At 43.2% G+C, this 21,165-nt stretch overlaps 1 protein-coding gene across 1 annotated transcript in view; it reads left to right on the forward strand.

Annotated features, from left to right (window-relative positions):
* The first annotated feature begins 7,621 nt into the window (after positions 1-7,621).
* Positions 7,622-21,165, forward strand: part of GRIN3A (glutamate ionotropic receptor NMDA type subunit 3A) — a 66,771-nt gene continuing 53,227 nt past the window's right edge. Inside the window, exon 1 of the mRNA XM_027877993.1 lies at positions 7,622-8,364. Within this exon, the coding sequence (XP_027733794.1) occupies positions 7,657-8,364 (708 nt within the window). The 5' untranslated portion in view covers positions 7,622-7,656. The remainder of the gene's footprint in view (positions 8,365-21,165) is intronic.

Here is a 21,165-nt window from a genome sequence, read left to right on the forward strand (position 1 = left end):
AGTCTTTTACTGGCTTTTTTTTTTTTTCCCATCCTTATAATTTAAATTTGATAAGCACCTGTGATTTCTTACTCTTCCCCTCTTCCCCTTTAAGTCCCACCTCTAAGTCAGAGGGAGCAGGAGGGAACAAACAGTAAGAAGCCTGTGATCCTGACAGAGTGATGCAGTGTTGGGGTGCCCTCCTAACCTTGTAAAAATTGAAGCCTTTCCCTGAAAGTTAAACAGTATTTATTCATCTTTATTGAGCATTTACACAGAGTGGCCTTTTGAAGCCAACCAAAGCAATACAAGGGTTGCACAGAGCCTTTAATAATTTTGTACTTGCTGCAGAATTGGGGAAGGGGGAAATAAAACAAAGAGCACCACAATGTCAGCAAAGCAATATTGATATTTTTTTCAAAACTGTATTTGTTCTGTGGGAAGGTATTTGTCTGACCTCACTGCTCAAATGATACTGATGTTTGTAACGACTTTGACACTGTCTTCAAACATAATTTTTCTCTTTTTTCTCTTCCCACCTCCCAAAATCTTCAATAGTGCTGAAACCATCATTTTGCAATAAAGAAGCAAATATATACTGGGAAAGCTGCATTAAATCCAATCTGATCCTACAAGACTCCATGGAATGGTATCCTGTTTTAATGGGGGATATCCTAAGCAGGGTCATGATAGAGGATCTCCTACTGGAACAAAAACTGGGGAAATGAGTACCTGCCTGGCTGCTGACAAGTCAGGAAAAAATTGATGCACTCACAGCAGTGACATACAAACACAAGCACACACCACCTCAGGAACCAGTTCTGTGCTCTGCTTAGGACATGCCAGCTCAGTGAAGCCAGTCTGCAGTGGGGATGACTTTTCTTCTTCAACAAATCACTGTAGATACTAGGATAACACCTTTCTGGCACAAATTTGGTGCTTCTTTGGCAACCCCCTGGCCAGACATCTCTGTACCTTCAGGTCTCCAGTAGCCAGACAGCTCTTTCCTGTGCAGTTGGCTCCACAACAGTTCAAATTCAAGACTCTAGAGGGAGACTTTACATCCAACCAACCCCTGGATTCCCAGATAACCATCTGCCTAAAGCCAGGATCTTCTAAAGACTCTATGGGTCACCTGATGATGCTGCAAACAGTGCTGGGATCAATCCTATCTGCTGCAGTTGTTCCCATCACCATCACAATAACTATGAATAAACAACACAGAAGATAAGAAAACTGAGTGGAATAAACTTAAAAATATAAGCAACTACAGGCAGTGGCAGAAACTTCGGGCAAGGATCAGGATACTAATCCAGATGCTTAGTAATAAACCGAGCCACTACAGTGTTTCTCTACTAGTTGTACCTCTGCTCAGGATGATTGTATCTCCAAGATGAGAAAAACAGGGAGTGTTATAAAAGGACTGGCAATGAGGAAAACATTACTAAGTGTCAAATGGCAGGGACAAAATATATGCGAAATGAGGATCTTCATAAAGGTTTCACAGCTTCTTATTTAGAAAGATATACACTGCAACCTCAGACAGGGAGTAATAAAAACAGTCCATCGGGTCAACACTGTCAACACTGACAGGGGGAATGGTGCTGTCAAGTGCAGCTGGACACTTCCTTCCTCATCCTGGCAGCGCATAAGGGTCTTATAGCGAGAATATATTTGTGCCTACTTTGGGTACCTTTAATCAGTCACAGTGGTAGAAGCATACTAGTGACTGAACACTAGTGACTTTTTTCCTTTTTCAATCTTGTTTATGAGTACTTGGAATATCTTGAGATCTTTCTGTGGTGGCATTAGCTTTTGAGAGGAGACTATCAAAGCCAGAGGGGTTAGTGGGCTGTGTGCCACCACCTGGCAATGTTACAGGGTCTCCTGCTGCTCTTCTATTCAAAAGGGACCACAGAAACAAAGTGGTTCACTGTATGTTTTTCTCGCTCATTCCTTGAGCATTCCCTGACAATATCAGTCTGTCTGGATTTATACTGCCAAAAGAAACAAGTGGGAGTTTTGTTCAGGGAGCAAGAGCTGTCTCAGCCTCTCTTGTGGGGTAGTAAATAAGCACAGAGCCCTCCTGGTGAAAACCCATTTGACCTCAAAGACATTGCTTGAATTTAACACCAGGCCTGCCCACATAAGAATATTTGCAGGCATTAAGAATTGTGTTAAGGGTATGAAATCTGGCAGAAAATAAGCTTCCTTACCGGTGCATTTATGATCAATTCCAGCTGGTCCTCAGAGATCAAAGGGGCTAGGCTTTATTTCTGACAGAAAGCAAACCTGCACCATCAGTCTGATCATGTTCTGTGGGAATTATCACAATCACAGATTCATAAATAGTGCAGCCTATTGAAGGAAAAGAAATACAGATTCAGAATTGCCATGGATAAATGCATCAGCTATGATAGAGACCTAATAAAAACAATAATACTGTGTTAACCTGGGTAATAGTAATGGTATGCAAAAGTTTACCAAGGTGTCCTCACCTGGGAGAAGAGATAGGAAAGTAGCCAGTCATCTGTCTCCAAGGTCTTTTTGGGTCTTCCTCCTAACTAGGTGAAATTTTTACCCTCCTGATATGCAGCTCAGTCTTATTACCCTCCTTCTTATATATAGCAGAACCGAGATGGAGAGTTGAGTCATATAGTCATACATGTGGTAAGAGTACTTAATTAAACTTATTAGCATATGCAGGGATGGGAATTTTAAATTACCCTTAATCAGGAAAAAGTGACTTTTTGGCTATAGTATCCTTTAAAATGTTAGTCATACACCTTTGTTTCATTCTTCATATCCTATCTCCACAGGACCTCCTCCTTCATCCAGCAAAGCCTTTCTTCATGTCAGCTATGCAGATCTCCATCAGCAAAGATAACTTAGAATGTACACAATGTGTGCTGCAGATAAGAAGCCTTAGGCCTTGCCTGACTAATTCAGGGAACATCATCCCACAGGAAGTCTGGAACAGCCAGTGCACTCTTGATCCACTACAGTGACATGAAGTTTTTCAAACATAATGCTCTATTTACCATTCTTAATGCAGTATTAGATATCTGAAAGTATTTGCAAATTATTCTGGCTGGTGATAGAGTATGAAGGACAGAAAGTAGGATGACATTTTTTTTTTTCCTGGAAATGGCAGTGAAAATGAAAAACACAGCATTTTGAAATGCTTAAAACTGCATTTATATAATTTGGGACTTCTAAATAGAAACAAATAAGTTCATTTCTAGTGAATGAAAGAATTAATTTTACCCAAACTGTTTATTTTTCCTTGATTCTCATTGTCTAATTATAGTTGTGAAGGAGAAAAAAAATATTTCCAGGCTGATCCAAAATAAATCTCTTACCCACTCTAGAGCTAAAGAGACAGTGTAAGGTATACTCCATCTCAGATAGCGACTCGGGCATTTTGGAAAATGTGAGCAGCTAAAGGAGGGGCAGATGAATACGACTTTAAGCAATCTGACTATCACACTGGCAAGCCCTTGGAGCTTTTCCCTCAGAGCACTGGGAGCAGAATGACACAGAGATGAATGGGAGAACTGTGATAACCTACTTCCAAATCAGCCAAGTTGCTCAGAGGGAACAAGCTTTGCAGAAGGTCGCTGTGATACACATAGGACAAATGTTCTGCAGCCCAGAAAGCAAACAAACCAACCCTACTTCAAAGAAATGACAGTGAGCCGAGCACGCGGAAAGAGCAGCAAGAGAAATACAAGCAGTGATCTTAATCACATTTCCCTACTGCATTTTTCATTGCTGAAGGGTTTTTACCAGCTTCAACTGTAATGCTCAGACACTGATCAAGGATGGATATATTCTGTGGCCAGCATTCCCCAGCAATCAATGCCACCAGCACTGCTCTACTCATAGTTACACAAGGTGACAGCCATCTTGGAATAAGTCCATCCATTTGCATGGATCTGCCTTTTCTTATTTCGGTTGAATAACACAGGAGAAGAGCAGAATGGACATTCCTATGGCAGCAACCACCATGAGAAAGGGAAAAGGAGGGGAGAGTTATAGGCAGCCAGTCCTTTGCACGGACATGAAAAAAGTCAACAAATCTGTCAAATCTCTTCTTCTGCCAGTAGCCTTGGAAGAGGGACTGTAGAATTCCTAAAAAGCAGGGTGCAACTGACACATAGCAGTCTATAATTATTTTATTAGACTAAACTAATGGTGCTCTTTTCCACATATTTATGCAAATCAAGCAGAAAAATTAATGGCACAGCTTAAATAAATACACTTTGGTGGGGTTTCTATCCTTTTTCAGAACACTTTCTGGAAATATTCCAACCTCTTACAGCACAGCACTTAAAGAGTGAAATATCTTCTTTAAAAAAAACCACCAAAACTGTATTTAAGCACTTTGTTATACTGGGGGTATTACAGAGAATTTTGTTAACAGGAATATTTAGACAAAGAGTAAAAATAAATGCAAATGGAAAAGCAGATAAATTAATAATTCATTGTTATAAATAATCAAGATGAAAAGAAAGCTTCGAGAGCAAGAGCCATTTGAGTCAAAATTATTACATTATCATGGGAGTTTGACCACTCCATACACTTCAGGTTTCTAACTGTGACCCCTTGCTATGACTTGCTCAAAAATGAGCTCAGGAGAAGGAATTCTTTACAGCAGTAATCCCAAGAGTAGCACTGCATGATGACCAAAAAAAGTACAGTACAATCTGGTCATAGATCATCCACAAATGAGAAACAAATAAACAAACCCCACCCCCCCACCCCCCCAGAACAAAACAAAAACAAACAAAACCCAAAGAAACCTCAAAAACAAACAAGCAAACAAAAACCAAAATATGGAGATATTGAATAATTACATTTTATTAACTGATTTCTTGTGTAGTTTTTGAGCTGTTTCAATAATAAGGTTGACTAAATTTTCTGAAACATTTACGGTTTTAAAATAATGCCACTTGTTCCCCAAAGTCAGAGAAAGATCTGCGTATATAATGAAGCTTCAAATTAATGACAATTTAGGGCTGCTTGTTAAGACTCGGAAGAGCAACCATTTCTTATCATAATAATTCCCACATGCAAACTAGCAATTACCTAACTGCAAAGCAGAAAAGTTACATGCTTACCAGTTTTTTTCCAAACCTGACAAATAGGATGCAGTTAAAGACAACACCTCCGGAGTTGTACAGATCTCAAGTGAGCTCATTCTCCCAACCAGAAGGCCAACTAATGTGGTTTGGAGAAAAAAAAAAATCAGTTTGCTCTGCATCATGTGAGATTTACCATATTCAAAGCCAGTTCTCTCTGAGAACAATACCTTATTGCTAACGGAAAAGACTTGGAACACCTGTGTTAATATGATCAACTCCTTCAAAAAAAAATGAGAAGCGAAAGGAGGAAACCCCGGCTGACCAGGCAAGATATCAAGAAAGAAAAATGTGATTATAAGACTACAAGAAAAAGGAAGAAGGGGCAATTGGAAATTGTTATTAACAATTAAACACAGTATTATTAGCTCCCCTTTACATGCAGAACTGGTACAGTCAGACCTGGCCTACAGACTACCAGTCTGCCATTCCTAGTTTTCCACCTAGTGACCAATTTTGCAATTGGCCAAATTTGCAAACCAATTTAGAGAGAGTAGTATGAGAGAAACACTAGCTTTGCAGATCATTAGGAAGATGCAAACAGCAAGCAGGTACGATGAGGTGCTAACATGATGGGGATAAGGACATAAGAGACAGAGAAACATCAGCACAGCTATCTAAGACTTTGGTGAGATCTCACTTTAAATACTGTGTATACCTGTAGTGAACCCTAGCTAAAGAAATATGAATTTAAATCAGAAAACACACAGTTCAAACCTGTTGGGAGGCAGCAACCATCTCTTTTATGCAGTGTGGTGGACAGTGTTAACTTCTCTACAGATTTTGTGCGTACCAACTGAAGAAAAAAAAAGGGAGCATAAGGATGTTTTTTTATACGAGAGCAGCAGAACACCGTCAGAGGTTGTAAAGAGAGATAGTGACTGAACCATCCCTAGAAACAGTCAAGGTCAGGCTCTAAGCAACCTGATCTACTTGAAGATGTCCCAGTTACAGTAAGAAAGCTGAAGGAAGTGGCCTTTAAAGGTCATTTACAACCCCCACCATTCTGTGACTATTATTTGCTTTTTCTTTATAAATAGCTCTGAAGATAGATCTCAAAGAAAGGGAAAAGAAGATTAATATCTAGAGAGGAGCTCTTTAAGGTAAAAGCATTCAGGGTACATCAGGGTGAACCGCTGCTGAAGGAGTTCTCAAAAGATTTCTAAACGCTCCAGGAGTGAAGGTATCAAACCATCCTTCCACGTGGGACAGCAGGAAAGCACATTGCACTCAGACAGGGCTGAATGAAACAGGCAAAGATGACAGGAGTCCCATGGGCAGAAAACACATTCAAGCGTATTCAAGCAGGCAGCCTCCACCTCCACCTCACTGCCGGGGGAGCGCGGTGAGATGACGGGCAGCGTAGCTGAGAGAGCGCTTCCTCTGGGATCCTGGAGACACACCACGGAGCAGAGAGGCACTGCGGAGCGTGTCAGTGCCCCAGTCACAGTATTAGAGTCTCAGACCCTGGGTCAGCACGGCTCCGGCAGCCCAGGCTTCAATCACAACCACGATAAGGATGGGGCTTTCCCCAAACCTTTTCAGACGCCTACACAAACGCTCATCTCTGCTTTGCTCTGTTTTCCCTAAGGATAAGAGTGTTCTGTCATAAAAGCCATGTTAGACAGTGTCCAAGGCTTGCGGATGAGGGATATCGGGTACCCCATGTCGGAAAACGACTCAGTTTGAAGCAGCAGCGTACAGGAACGCAACCACCGCCGGTTTCCCCTACACGGCGGTTTCCCTACACGGCGGCCCCCTCCGTCCCAGTCAGAGTGGGACTGGAGCCCCACCTTCCATTCGCATCCCCGGGGCACGGAAAACTGCTCCGTTGCTCTGGCGCCGTGCGGGGGGACTCCACGACATGCCCGGGCGAGGGGCTGCGTCGGGGCTGTCCCTGGACGCTCCCCGGGGCTGCAAGCGAGTGGCCTCCCCAAATCCCTTCCTCCCCTGGGCGGCCCGGGGCGGCGAGTCCCGGCGGCCCGGGGCGGAGCCGAGCGGGACCGCCACTCGGGTCCCTCCCGGCGGGAGCGCAGCGCAACCCAGCGATCGCCCGCGGCCGCGCCGCCAACTTTGCCCGGCTCCGGAGCGCTCCGAGGGCTGCGGGGGACGAGGGCAGGGCTCCGAGGCAGGGAGCCGGGCCGGGGTGTGCAGGCGGGGAGCCGCTGTGGGGCGGGGAGCGGGGTCAGGAACGCGGGGCGGCGGAGCCAGGCAGGGACGCGCCCTATGGGCTCGGAGCGTGGAGCGGGACCGTGCCGCTGCTCGTCGGGAGAAGCGGAGGGGAGGCCGGGCAGGGCAGGGCAGGGACGGGGCAGCGCAGCATACCGCTGCCGGCGGGACAGCCGGGCGGACCGAGCGCCCGGGCGGAGCGAGTGCCGAGAGTCGCAGGTGCGAGTTCCGCCGCGGAGCTGAGGGGGGCGGTCCGGGGGCCGAACCTTCCCCGCAGCCCCGAGGCGGGGGCGGGGGCGCGGCGGCGGCGGCCCCATGGGCGGTGGCGGGGGCGGCTCTGCGCGGGGCTCGCCCGCCGCCGCTGATGCCGCTGCCGCCTGCCCGCGGGGCGGCTGATGCGGGTGGCGGGGCCGGGGGAGGTGGCGGCGGCGGCGGCGGGGGACTCCCGGCCATGTGTCGGCCAGGGGTGCGCGGAGTCCTGGGCCGGGCGTGCCTGCTGCTGCTGCCACCCTGCGCGCTGGTGCTGGCGGCGATGCCCGGCTCCGCGTCCCATCCGCAGCCCTGCCAGATCCTGCGGCGCATCGGGCACACGGTACGGGTGGGGGCCACGCACCTGCAGCCCCGCGCCGCCCCCGCCGCCGCCGCCGCCTGGCCCGGGGAGGTGCCGGGCGGGCGCCCCGAGGGGCCGCGGGGCCGGCGAACAGGGGGCGGCCCGGGGGGCGAGCGGCGGCCGCCCCCTTCGCCGCGGGACGCGCTGCTGCTTGCTGTGGCCAACCTGAACGGCGTGCCCGGGCTGCTGCCCTACAACCTGTCCCTGGAGGTGGTGATGGCGATCGAGGCGGGGCTGGGCGACCTGCCCCTCTTTCCCTTCTCTTCGCCCAGCGCCTCGTGGAGCAACGACCCAGTCTCCTTCCTGCAGAGCCTCTGCCACACCGTGGTGGTGCAGGGGGTCTCGGCCATCCTTGCCTTCCCGCAGAGCCGCGGGGAGATGCTGGAGCTGGACTTCATCTCGGCGGCGCTGCGCATCCCGGTGGTCAGCATCGTGTTGGGCGAATTCCCTCGGCGGAGCCTGGTAAGGATGAGGGGGACGATAGGGGCAGTGCCGTGCCTCCCAGATACCCTGTGATGCAGGGTTGGGGTCCGACCAGGGGAGATGGGCAGGGGTCGCGGTGGGAGGACTCGGACCGAGCTGTGGCTGGGGAGAAGTGCTCGGACTACTGGCATCGTTCTGGGTCCGTCCGTCCTCTGGCTCCCCCTCCCGCGTTATCCCTGGCTCTCAGCTCGGGAGTGGCGGGGGACAGGAATCCTCTCTCTGGAGAGGCAGACAGAGCTCGGTGGTACAAGCGAAGTTGTGAGCCGAAAGTCGTACGCCGCGTTAAGTTGTAAAGCAGAGAACGGGTCCAGGGCACGCTTTGCAAATCAGCAGAAGGTTGTTAGAAAAAAAGAGGAAAGGCTTAAACCAGATTTCGGTGTGTTTGTTATTGGTCTAAATGCAGTGGTCTCTCTGTGTATGGGCATTGTAGGTGTTTCTTCCGATGACGCTTCTCAGGGAAGTTGTGCTCTGTAACTTGACTTCACACTGAGATGTCTAAAGCATCAGGGATTTCTGTACTCCTAGTTCATACGTCGCTGCTCTATCAGATTTTTGCTGGTTGCTCAGCTAAAGTAGTAGAAACTACAGCCTAGTGTGTTTGTTTGGTTGTGTAACTAAAGTAGTAGAAACTGAACTCCTTGTGTTTGACAGTTTTAGGCACAAGCAATAGTTGTATCCAAGGGGAGTTAAACTTTTTAATACTGAAATGGCAACTTAGTGTTACATACCCTAGAAAAAAGATAGTTCAGTATTTTGTAACTGTGTCTTTGATACCAGGAGTCATTTCAGGTAAAATAGTTGAAAAAAGATGCTCTGTTCTGTGTGGTCTGGGGAAGGGAAGTCCTAAATAAAATGGTAGAAGCTGCCTTTTAAATAGTCAAGATAAGCAGTTGTTTTATATAAAAAGGGGTAGCTTAGTATTGCTCTCAAAATATAATCAGAAAAAAATATTACTAGCTGAATTTTCTTTGCAAAAGCAAATACAGATCTTAGCCTGGATCCCTGTTTAGATTTCTGTGGGACTTTTTTGCATGTTAGATTGCGACAGAAAAGAGAGCTCCTAGTCTGTAAGTGAAGATGTGACTGTTGTGTGCTGGCCTGAATCAGAATGGTTTGGGTTGGAAGCAACATCAGAGACCATCTTGTTCCAACCCCCTGCCACAGGCAGGGACGCCTTCCACCAAACCAGGTTGTTCATATCTCCATCCTGTTTGGCTTTGAACACTTAAAGGAATGGGGCATCCACAGCTTCTCTGGGCAACCTATATCAGTGAGTAACCAACCTCACAATTGAGGATTTCTTCCCAACATCTAATCTAACCTTACCTTCTGTCAATTTGAAGTCATTGCCCCTTGTCCTGTCACCACATCCCCTTGTAAAAATCCCCTCTTCAGCTCTCTTGTAGCCCCTTTAACTACTCAGCTAGTTTTCTCTACCTTAGCAAAACTCATTTAATTCAGGTCTCTCAGAAAGTCAGGGATAATCAGTGCCACCAAATACTACTGTTGATGCACTTTTGGTGCCAGTTGTATCCAAGTTTGCTCAGTTACATCTACCAGCGTTGCAACTGCACTCGCAGTGGTGCTGGATGCAGTAGCCAAAGCTCCCTGAAGATCAGATCCTGAATCCAGCATTTCCTTGCTCTGTCTCTTAGAATTATTTTCTCTTCCATCTTAGATATGGATCTAAGTGCATCCAAAGCGTCTTAATCCAAGATGTGTTAAATACATGTAGCACAAGGTTAGATTCATTGCTGCTTTCCTTAGCCTTCAAAAGTCCTGATAAAATTTCAAATTGTTCTCAGCAGGGAGACAAGTGGATCAGTATATCCAAGTCTAGGCTTTGTTCTTGAGCAGACTTTACGAGGCATTTTCTTCGCGACAGTGAAACCAATGCCTGACATTGAATCCATGCTGAACAGAGTCCATTTTTTTTTCCAGCTGAGCTGAAAAAATTACTTTTCAAGGCTCTGTGGATTTAAAAAAAATTTCAGCCTTACTCAAAGGCCAGAGGGTATTACAAGTCCATTAGTCTCTCAACATTGGCCTGAAAGGGCTCACACCTTTCTGAGCACTCTTTTTCATATTTTCACTTAATAAATACCATTTTAAGGCTAACTCTGGAGGCAGTGCTCTAGCAGCCTTACCTTGCATACTTCCTAGAGTTACAGGCTTTCCAACAGCATATTGGACACAGGAAAGCCTGGAGATATTGGCCTCAGCAGCCTCTGCTGTAGGCAGAGATTCTATGTTACAGTCCCATGTTGGCATGAAATTAGCATGCCATGGACCTCTCACCTTCTTGGCTCTACAGTCCTGGCACTGCAGATTGGCAACTTCTACTGAGTGGTGATTTTACAGGAGGCAACTGTAAAAGACATCATTGTAGATGAGACAGATTTGGCTGATAGGCCCAGAGAGGAAGAGAAGACTAATACTGAACCCTACTTCTGAAGTGGCATCCCTGGGGTCACCCTTCCCACTGATTCTTGGGCAGAGTGTTCTCCCTCCCACAAAACCACTGCAGTACACCCCAGGGGGCTGCCTGCAGTTGGTTTTCTTCCAGGCAGGGACAGAAGCAGACCCCAAACTTTTTTGCCCTTGAAGAGCATTTCCCACTGTCTGCATAGCGAACATGCTAACAAACCCAGTGTTCTCATACTGCTCCTCCTCAGTAATTAGATTCTTTTGGGAGATGGTTTTAAGATAGTAATGTCTAGCAAAGTCTAATTTTCTACATTACACCAGGACAGGAATGTACATATGCAACGTTTTGCACTTCTGCTGAATGTTAACATTATTACTTCATGCATAAGGCTGTAATAGGCAGCTGTTTGTAGTAACTGAAAAGCACATTGATCATTGAGCAAATCTTCCCTAGCATGGCAAAAAGCAATACTTAAAATGGAAAGGAAGATAAGGATCCAGAACTGAAACACATTTCAGTAATACTGCCTGTTGTCTCTGTGATATTTGATGACAGCAATACTTCAAACATATAAAAACAAGAGGAAATCCGGTGTCTCAGATAGGCAACTACAGTCATCTAAGATACCTAGAGATTGTGTTTTCAAGAGTTTTATGGTTGTCTGAGGATCTTTAAAAATTCATTTCTCATTAAAAAAAAATCTAAAGACAAAAACCATCACAAGGTGTGATACTTGTTCCTCACAAACAACAGCTTATTCTGGAGGTTCAGGATTGTGTGTGGCAGAACACACATATGGCTTCAAGGGAGGATTCAAGGACTAAAATGGGACACATTTTTTTCATTTTTATCTGTGATTTAATTACTAACATAGACTAACAGGAAATCCAGGCACTGTTGTGACCTGGGAAAAAAGCTGTTTACTTTTCCCAGTTTGCTGTCACTCCGGTAAATTTTCACACTCAGTAAGCAAAAGTAACAATTTAACACTGTCATTCAGCAAACAAAAAAACCACTGGATTTCTTTACTCCTACATGAATGCAAATTGCAGTGAAGCTTTGACAGCTCATTAGTTTGGGGACAGCAGCTCACAAGCAGTGATGCCCTTGAGGCAAGGTTTATGACCCCTTATATATGTTTGAAGGGAAACATTTTATTTTTTCATTCCAAGATTGCCAATGTCATTAATAATTTTTCCAGGGATGGAACAGGGGAAAAGATCCAGAGGATGTGAACCATAAATAAATATAATGATATTGTTTCTAGTACTAGAGTTTAGAGCCAAGAGACTGGGAAGAATAGCCCATAATATCCATTTTGTGGGTGATACTATCACAACACAGGGGAGATCTTGTTTACAGCAGTGTTCTCTGAACTTAAGGGAGTATTTTCAGTGGGTTTCACATAAATCAGCACCTCTGATGTCTGTTAACATGAAAAGGAATCTTTTCCCAGCAACGAAATAGAATAAAGTAATTGCAAATCATCAGTCCCTGCCTAGCCACTCCGTGCTTTATCTGGCTTCCTGAGGAACTAGCACTGCTAGCACTGATTACTGCTATGACTTCAGAGGAGGTCAAACAAATAAATAAATCAGGTCAGAGTTTTAGGTTAAACTATGACTTTCCCGGGGAAGTATTAAGCTCAGCCTCAGAACAGATGCTGTAAAAAGAAACTGACCATAAACACTTAAATTTTTTTTGTTTGTTTTTGAAGTAATTAAGTTTGCTTTGTTTTGTTTTTAACAGCTTTCTAGTTTATGTATATCAAACAAACGATGCTAGGGAATTACAGATCTTTCCCTTTTGGAAATAGACAAGAATACCACTGTGAGTACAGTGCCCTCAGAAGTCACACTAACCTGCAAGACACTGGCTATGCAAAGCACCAGTGAGGGCAGGCAGAAATTACATCAAGGGAATGGAGATGTGGAAAAAAGGCTTCTGTCCAACTAAATGCCCAAAGACACTTCTTTCTTTCCTTCTTCAAGCCAAAATTGCAGTCAGATGGAAAAAAATGTTTTAATAATTTCATTTTCCAGCAAAAAACTGCAACACATGCTTGGCTACAGGCTTCAGTAATCCAAATGGTCGTTGTTGATCTGTTTTTATCCAAATGTTGGAAGTTTGTACTAGTTACTCTGTAGATTAGGAATATGTGTTCTGTTTCTCCCTGTGATTACCAACCCTCCCCACCTCACACTGAGGTATGTGGCACATACCTTTTGTACACTTCAAGAGGCTTTATGAGAGGTGCCTTGAGAGGAAACAAGGACAGAAACTGAGAGGACGTGCAAACAAATGGTCAGTTGCTTCTCTTTCAGCCAGAGGTTTCAGTGCAGTTTTGCTCATGGTGAGCTTTTGAAACTTGCACAATTTGGGCCACTGATCTGCTATAAAATGGGAGCCCTTTTACATTTCCAACTCATGTAAAAAAAGCTTTGTGCAGCTAACAGTTTTGCTCCATAGCCAGATGTGATGTAGAGCCATTAATTCATTTGAACACAGATTTCAAAGGCATAACTGCATTTTTCTGGCAGCCTCCTGGTCCTAGCATCACACCAGAGGTCTCCTCATTGTAAGTCCTCTGTGAAAAAGCATTTACTAACTGATTCAGGCTCCTGCCTCTCACAGGCTTTTCTCCAACACTGTACAATGTCCTCAGGTTGTTACTTTGAAAATGGTTTTACTTGTGCTCTTGTGTTGACCATTGTCAGCTGTGAGAGTATTGCGGTTTTTGTGGTTCGTTTGTGCTGTCAGCTGATGCCAAACTCTCTGTTGCCCTTAAGTTCATAAACGATGTGTGTTGAAGGGAAACGAGTCCTTGTTTATATTCGTATTTATTGTCGGAAAGCCCTCAAGTCTTGTGGAAGCAATTTGGCATAGCATTTGGGAGTTGTATTGACACCTTTTATATTTTGTATTTTTTCTCTTTGTTTAATGCTCAGGGTCTGTTTCCTCTGCATGTTGCACTCTTGATGATACCACAGTTCACCGTTGTCCCATAAACTGTCAGAGTCACCATAAATGCTGTTTAAAACACCACTAAAGATAGCCAGTCGTGCAGACCAGAGCATGGCAGCCTACATACCAAGGGAGAATTCTTTAAGGATAGTTCCACTGTCAACAGGCTTTGCATGCTCAGAAGCATAGGGCAGTGAAAGATAAAAAAAGAACTAGTCTCTTTATTGGCATTACAATGTTTACGGAGAATTCAGTTAACCACAGCTGCAAAAAATCTATTTTCAGAATGCAGTAAGTGGTGAGAATATTTTTACTTCAGTTCTCTCCTCTGGATCCTTAATTTTGAAGTCTTGTTGAAAAAAGAGCAAGAACTCCAGTGGGATAGCACTCTTTCAGAGCTGGTCAGTAATAAGATTTTCTCATTGCCCATCTCATTCTGATTCTCTGATGGAAAAAAGCTGAGTTAATACAGAATTTAATATCATACGTGGTATTTTCTTTTGTGGTTTGTGGGGGTTTTTCCTTTTCTGGGTGTTCACACAGCAATGCTTTCCTCACTGCTGTGGTGGAGGAGGTCTTTCATAACACACTGCACAAACTCCTGTCAATAATTAGTAATTAAAATATGACATAATTGATTATTACTTTACTGAACAATAGGCATTATCAGAAAAAACACCAAAGACTACTCAGCTTAATCCACTAAGTAAAAATTAAAATTTGACCTAAAGTAGGTAAATTTAAAGACAACTTTCTATCAGATACTATACAAATACATGAGTTACTGTACAGAACAGATGATTAACAAAGAAAAGTAAGTTGGGGTATTCAGTATAATTTCGCACAAGCATTTGTTCATGAAAGGCAGAGAAAGCACACCGTCTTTCCACAAAAATGGAAGCAGAGCTATGGAAACGAGAAAACAACAAAGGATCTTGTAATGCATTGTTACTCATTGCAGTGCTCATGATTAAATTCAAAGACTACTTCCATATGTTCTCATTTAGGGTTTATTTAATGAGTTATTCACTATTTAAGCCCACAAAATATTAAAACCACACAGTTTTAGAACTTTAGGCTATGTTGGATCTAGTTACAGTTTATCTCATGTTCTATTGTTTTCCTCCTTTGATTCCCACGTAATTTTTAAATGTGAAAGAAAAGCAGGCATAACTTGACTAGAATTTACATGTTATTGTAAACAGCATAAAAATGGAAGAAAAAAGGTTTCTTTTAAAAATCTAGATTTACGTTCTAAGAAAGAATCAGACCGTAATCCTACTGAAGGGCTTTTAAAGAGGGGAAAGGTTGTCTTCTCAGTTTGGTTGAACCAGAGAGAGTGCACCAACTCTGACTGCAATACAAATAGCTGTACATTTCAGTTTGTTCTGAACATCTGAAAGAATCCAGAGAAAAGAGAAAGAAGAAAACAAGAAGAGGAAGCAAGAACACTAGAAACATACATGTCAGTGACACAGGGAGACAAAAGAGAAAATAAGCTGAATTGAGAAGAGAAAGAAGAGACGCCCTTCCCTGTCTCTTTACTGTTTGTGATTCCAGAAGCATAAGAGCAAGGGAATTGTATTTTTTAGGAAAGCACTGTATATAGAGCTGGAATCACCAAGCACAGAGTGAAACTCCTTGCCCAAATTAGGGCTGAATTAACAGGGCTGTCTTCGTCCCTGGCTAAGGATGGTTACTTCAAGTGAGTAATTTTTCCCCAAAAAAGAATTTTACCCCTCAAAAGTGCACCGTCTTTGTTGCAGACCTCTCGGGAAATTGCTGAAGCTAACACCTAGGAAGCAGTAAAGGGAACAGGGATTAGGTCAAAGACAGGTAGAAGTTTAATGCTGCTGAAGGGGCTTCTTGGGAAGGGTGTAAGGTCTTGGTGTGAGTGAGTGTGATTTGTGGAAGCCTTTTTTCAAACTTGTTACTGAGATTATGGGGAGAGATATGCACCAGGGCGTCTCTGGACATAGCCCCTCCTGATGCTTTGGGACCCAGGGTCAGACATCTTCTGGTTAGGATTTCAGGGTTCCAGGAGTCAGACGAAGGTCACTGGGAAACACACAGCGTCATTCCAATAGGTACCCAGAAGGGATTTCCTAATGAATGGGGACAGGTTCAGGCACAGTGACTTTAGGATTTGAGCTTTGGACATCAGCAACTTCTCTTTACTTCTGATCTGGCCCTGAGGATCTCCTCATTTTCCCCAAAACTCTGTCAATCAGTCAAATTTGTTCTCACCACCATGGAGAGAGGATGTGCAGATGGTAGAAGTAGCAGCAGAACCGGGAGAAAGATTTAAGCTTGAGTAGGCAGCGCTGATAGATGATTCATTTATTAAGGGAGTCACACTCAAGCAAAGCTGTTTGTGCAAGGGACTCCTCGTCAGTGTGACTCAGAAGTTCACAATCTGGCCCCAAGTGCTTCATAGCTGTCACAGCAAGCTAATAACATTGCTCCTAGAAATTATGGACAGCTCCATGAAGAACTGAAAGAGGCATAACACAGCGATTGTTACGTGCCACTTTTGTGGGGCACTGCAACCAAACATTTGCATGCAGCCGGCCTTGGGACTTGGATTTGGCTGTAGACAGGGTTTCAAAGCAGCCCTGATGTTCACCGCTCAGTCCTGAGCTCTCTGTAGTTCCATTAAGCCACTGATGAGCACCTTGCATCCCTGGAGCACAAAACACCCTGCTGGTACAAGCAGGAGTGTGTGCCACCCCCATACCACGCAGCCATCTCTGTCCCTGCAAGCTGTCAGGGAGCTGGGATATGGTGCTGAACCTCTTGGATATGCCCTGCTGCAGGAAAGGAGAGCTGGATGAGCCCTCAGAAGCTGATGGGAAGATTTCCATTTGGCTTTGTTTTGAGATGGTCTGGTGTGCATTGTGCTGGCTAATTAACTTCTATCCAAAATGTTTCACTCACTTGAGTCTGTGTGGCGTTAATGTACAGGTGGAGGGGTGGAGGTGGACACAGGTGCACCCTCAGCTGACACTGAAGCACAGTAAACAGGGAAATTACAGTGATCATTTGATTCTTCCTATTATATAGGAAAAATCAAATGTTAGGGGATTCAGAAGCAGGCACCATTTTTCCCTTTTCTTTTTACAGTATTTTTATTACTTTTTTGTAACCAGCTTTCATCTGTTTTACAATGTGGAAAGTATTTGAAAGGCATTATAAAAATCTATGAATATGCTGCACAGGCATATTTTAAACTCTTAGTATTTCCCTAAAGGCATGATATTCCACTTACAGCTTTTTTTAAGACTGTGAAGGAAATGATTGCCCATGCTGTTCATGAGACATTTTGCAAGGCTTTCTAACTTAAGACAGAGTTAAAAGACAAGATAGATCTTCAAGCATCAACTGAGATTTTTAAAATGAAGTTTTGCATTTGTAGCAAGGAAAGAACTATTAGACATAGCAAATAATAACCAGAGAGCACAGCTGTATTATACATTAGGATCTCTCGATGTTGCTACTGATAAAGCAGTTTTGTTATACTCATCTTAATAGCGTACTCACTCAAACTGGCTTAAAAAGATCTTTTTTCTTTTTTAGCAAATCAGATGAAAAGTCAGTATTATTGAGTTCACAGTTTGTTGATTTTCCGTGCTATTTTATTTGAAAGCATAATTATTTATCACTTTCTCAGCCTGTAAGGCTCACTCATATATACATATATACAGATGAACCTCAGGATTAAAGGGTGGGCTCAGTTCCGCGCACACTGTGTCTCACCTAAAAAATCCAATGCGCAGGCTGGAAGGTGGAAAGACCTTCCCCAGTTCTTCGTTCGCGAAGAGACTGGCCATTATTATATATATATATATATATATATATATATATATATATATATATATATATATAACAGCTTTCTGTAGGACAGCAGTTGTTTTCAAGAATTTTCTGTACTCGAGCATGAAAAGTGGGTAAAACAGATCTAACCTTTACTTGGAGCTGACACCTGCCGTCTTTGGAGAGTGGACTGAAAGTGTTTTAGCTGCAATTTACGTTTGCTTACTACACTAATACCATGACGCTGATTTTACTCCTACATTGGAAGGGCAACAAGGTGAAGGGGCTTTGTGCCTGGGTTCCCTCTGTTTAAATTGTGTGTGATAGGTGATAAACTATAGAAATCTGAGGGGACAAATACATACCCAATAATGGCCTTGAGGCAAACGTAGATGAACAGTTTAAGCAGAAAGCATTGCTCTTTTTTGTTTAAGCACTGAGACGTAAAAACTTCAGGTGTCACTGCATCTTCAGTCCCTGGAAGTGTTGAAGGCCAGATTGGAAGGAGCTCTGAGCAACCTGGTGGAAGGTATCTCTGCCCATGGCAGGAAGGTCGGAATGACATGGTCTTGGAGGTGCCTTCCAAACCAAACCATTCTATGATTTTATGATGCATAGAATTGTCTGCTGAAGAGCTAATGGCAGGGAAATGGCAAAACATGGCATCAGTGTTTGTTTCTCAGAGATTCAGGGAGAAAAAAAAATCTATTAATCACCTCTTTAAAAGTTGCTTTCACAAAATATCACTATAGAAATAGGCTGGTATAGTTAACAATACTCCTGTGGCCTCTGATTAAGAATCTTGCATCAGCAGTCAACACAGCAAAGCCAAAATAATGATTATCCAGTCACCCTTATGATCGTCTTTTTATACATATGAATTATTTACACAGTACAGGGTTCTTACAAGCTTGTTAATTAAAACCTGTTTTTTAACTTCAGGTAAGACCTAAATTTCTTCAGAGCATATAATCTTTCTAACTACTTTTCTTTCATGTTCATTATGTCATATTTTGCTTAACATTATATTTCATTTTATAAATGGAAAATCCCTCAGTGTGGAATACTTGTGGGAAAGGATTCCTTCACACTGAGAGTTTCTTTTAAGAAAGGGAGAGAGATGAGTGATGAGTCTGTTTTGAATATTGATGCCCAGAATCCCCAGGAATCCTCAAATTTTTTTCAGTTACACTGTTACCTACCTACTCTTCCACTTTCAGTGTGGCATTCCCATTTCACCCTTTCTTGATCTTGCCCATTGGTGTTTGTTCTGAGGTCTTGTCTTCTACTGTAGTATAATACAAATTCTGGACTTACAGAGCCTAAACTGCAGAAAAAGACTGCAAGGCACTATTGTGATACAAATGATCAGCAACATAAATTGCTCATCACTCGCATTCTCTGAAGAGCACCAAAAATAAGACTCTTATTTATAAATAGCTCAGCCTGCTAGATTCCAGTGAAACTCAGTTTTGTATCTTCCCACCATTTTGACAGTGCATATAAATATGTAACATGTAGTTATGTGGAAATTGGCTGTGCCACAATGTCCTCCATAGGTGTTCATAACCCTTGCAGGTTTACAGGGGAAGAATAAGTGGCAAATTTAGACCTGCAGTGGGATGTAGCAAACCCCATGATTAGCAGAAGAAAGATGCTTCGTTTGACAGAGAATGGGGGCTTGTTGCCCAGATCATACTGCCCTTATATTCCTCCTCAGAAGCGTACTTTAAGATGGAAATGAAGTGAGAATTCACAGTGAATAATACATCTGATAATCACAGACATTTTTTTTCTGCCTGGAAGCCACCTGAAACTTCTGGAACTAGCACGAACAACATAAGCATTAGGAATGACAGCGTCCCAGAGCCTTCCAAAAATCTCCGAGAGTGCTTCCTTTTACTTTTACTGGCTTTGAATACAGATCAGCTCAAGATACAATTTTGGTTGTTTGGCTAAGCCACATGATTTTTTTTCGTTTTTTAGTCCAATCAACACAGGAATTGGAGACAGACATGGAATCTGAAACTTGCAAATACTGCAAGTCTTTGGTTTTGCTGTTCATCTTCTATGAGCATTTGTCCTAGTGTAATTTGATTACTGAAATGTTCATGAAATGTTGAGAACAAGAAATCAAATCATTTCAGTTGTGTGTCTGCATGCTGTTTCTGATACAACTGCCATCATTAAAAAAACCCAAACCCATATATTCAGACTTCATTTACATGTGGTATAGCTTTGCTTTGAATGAGGAGCTAGTCCAACAGGATCTGTGGCTTGTTGCTACAATACTAAAAGAATTTTCATGAGCAAACTTAAGCCTTCTATCAACTCCAACCTTTAATTTTACCTGACTGCCTTATTTTCACCAGAGTTTCCCCTTCATTTAAAAATCTATAGAAAGTCATTCACTAACTGTGATCAAGAATTTAGATAATTCATCTTTTTGTGGATCCATATTATGCCAGCACTATGAGAGCAAATGCATTTCTTCTGAGAGTCATACAAAATTATTACAATCTTATTGGAGAGTAATAAGCAACAAAAAAATTATTACTGTCAGTAAGAAGGGGAGAAATGACTCTGCAGTCTGACCATTGAATAAGGGACTCAAATGGAATATTCAGTCATATTTAACACAGTTTAAACCATATGGGAATATACACTGGGCTGAGCATCGGAATAGTTACTGGTCTACCAGTCCTGGCATGGAGAAGTTCAGATGTATTTCTCTGCTTTGTCAGAAGTTTCATGTGGAAGGTTGAAAGTTGCCAAGGGTTGTCAAAATCATCCATGACCCATAGCCCATCTGTAGATGATGATTGCCTGACGTGATGAGGATGTGGTTGCCACTGAAACTATTGTGTGGTGCTGCAGCATCCATCCTTTTTTTAAAGAGTATTAGTCCTCTTTGCCTGGCCACCCACCCCTGGTTTTACAGTCCATATGTATGTCAGTCAGTATGTTCAAGCATGTATAAAACCTTCAGTTATCTCAATAGCGCTCTCCAAATGCTGCTTACTTTCCAGAAAAGACAAGCAAACCTTTAACAGAAGATCTTGGTTTCTGTGAGTCTTCCTCTGTTGCTTTTATTCTCAGTGCTGGCTAACCCTTTCACTCCAATTTACCAGGTGCCACACAGAATACTCCTAGTGTATCAAAGCAAATTTTGCAACACAATTCAGAGCTTATGGTTTTTAAGCTTCTTTAGTTTCATCCTAGGTCACTGAAGTGTGTAGAAGTATAATTCTACACATTACTAATAACTGTAATATATATTCTCCATCCTCGGAAGTGTTTAAGGCCAGGTTGGATGGCGCTTTGGGCAACCTGGTCTAGTTGAAGGTGTCCCTGCCCATGGAAGGTGACCTTAGGGTCCCTTCCAACCAAAACCATTCTAGGATTCTAGTATTCTATATCTTTTGGAAAACTGACTGAGACCTACATTCAAGTGCTAATACCATCATATAAACAAAACTGAAACATGGAAAGAAAAAAACCGCAACATTCCTATGTCTTCAGGGAATACACATTTTTTGTGATTATTTTTATTAGAGTTTCTCTCTCCCTGAAGC

This window comes from Empidonax traillii, unplaced genomic scaffold, assembly GCF_003031625.1.
Source record: "Empidonax traillii isolate 1590-97213 ecotype Southwest subspecies unplaced genomic scaffold, ASM303162v1 scaffold37:size1818073, whole genome shotgun sequence".
Lineage (NCBI taxonomy): Eukaryota > Metazoa > Chordata > Aves > Passeriformes > Tyrannidae > Empidonax > Empidonax traillii.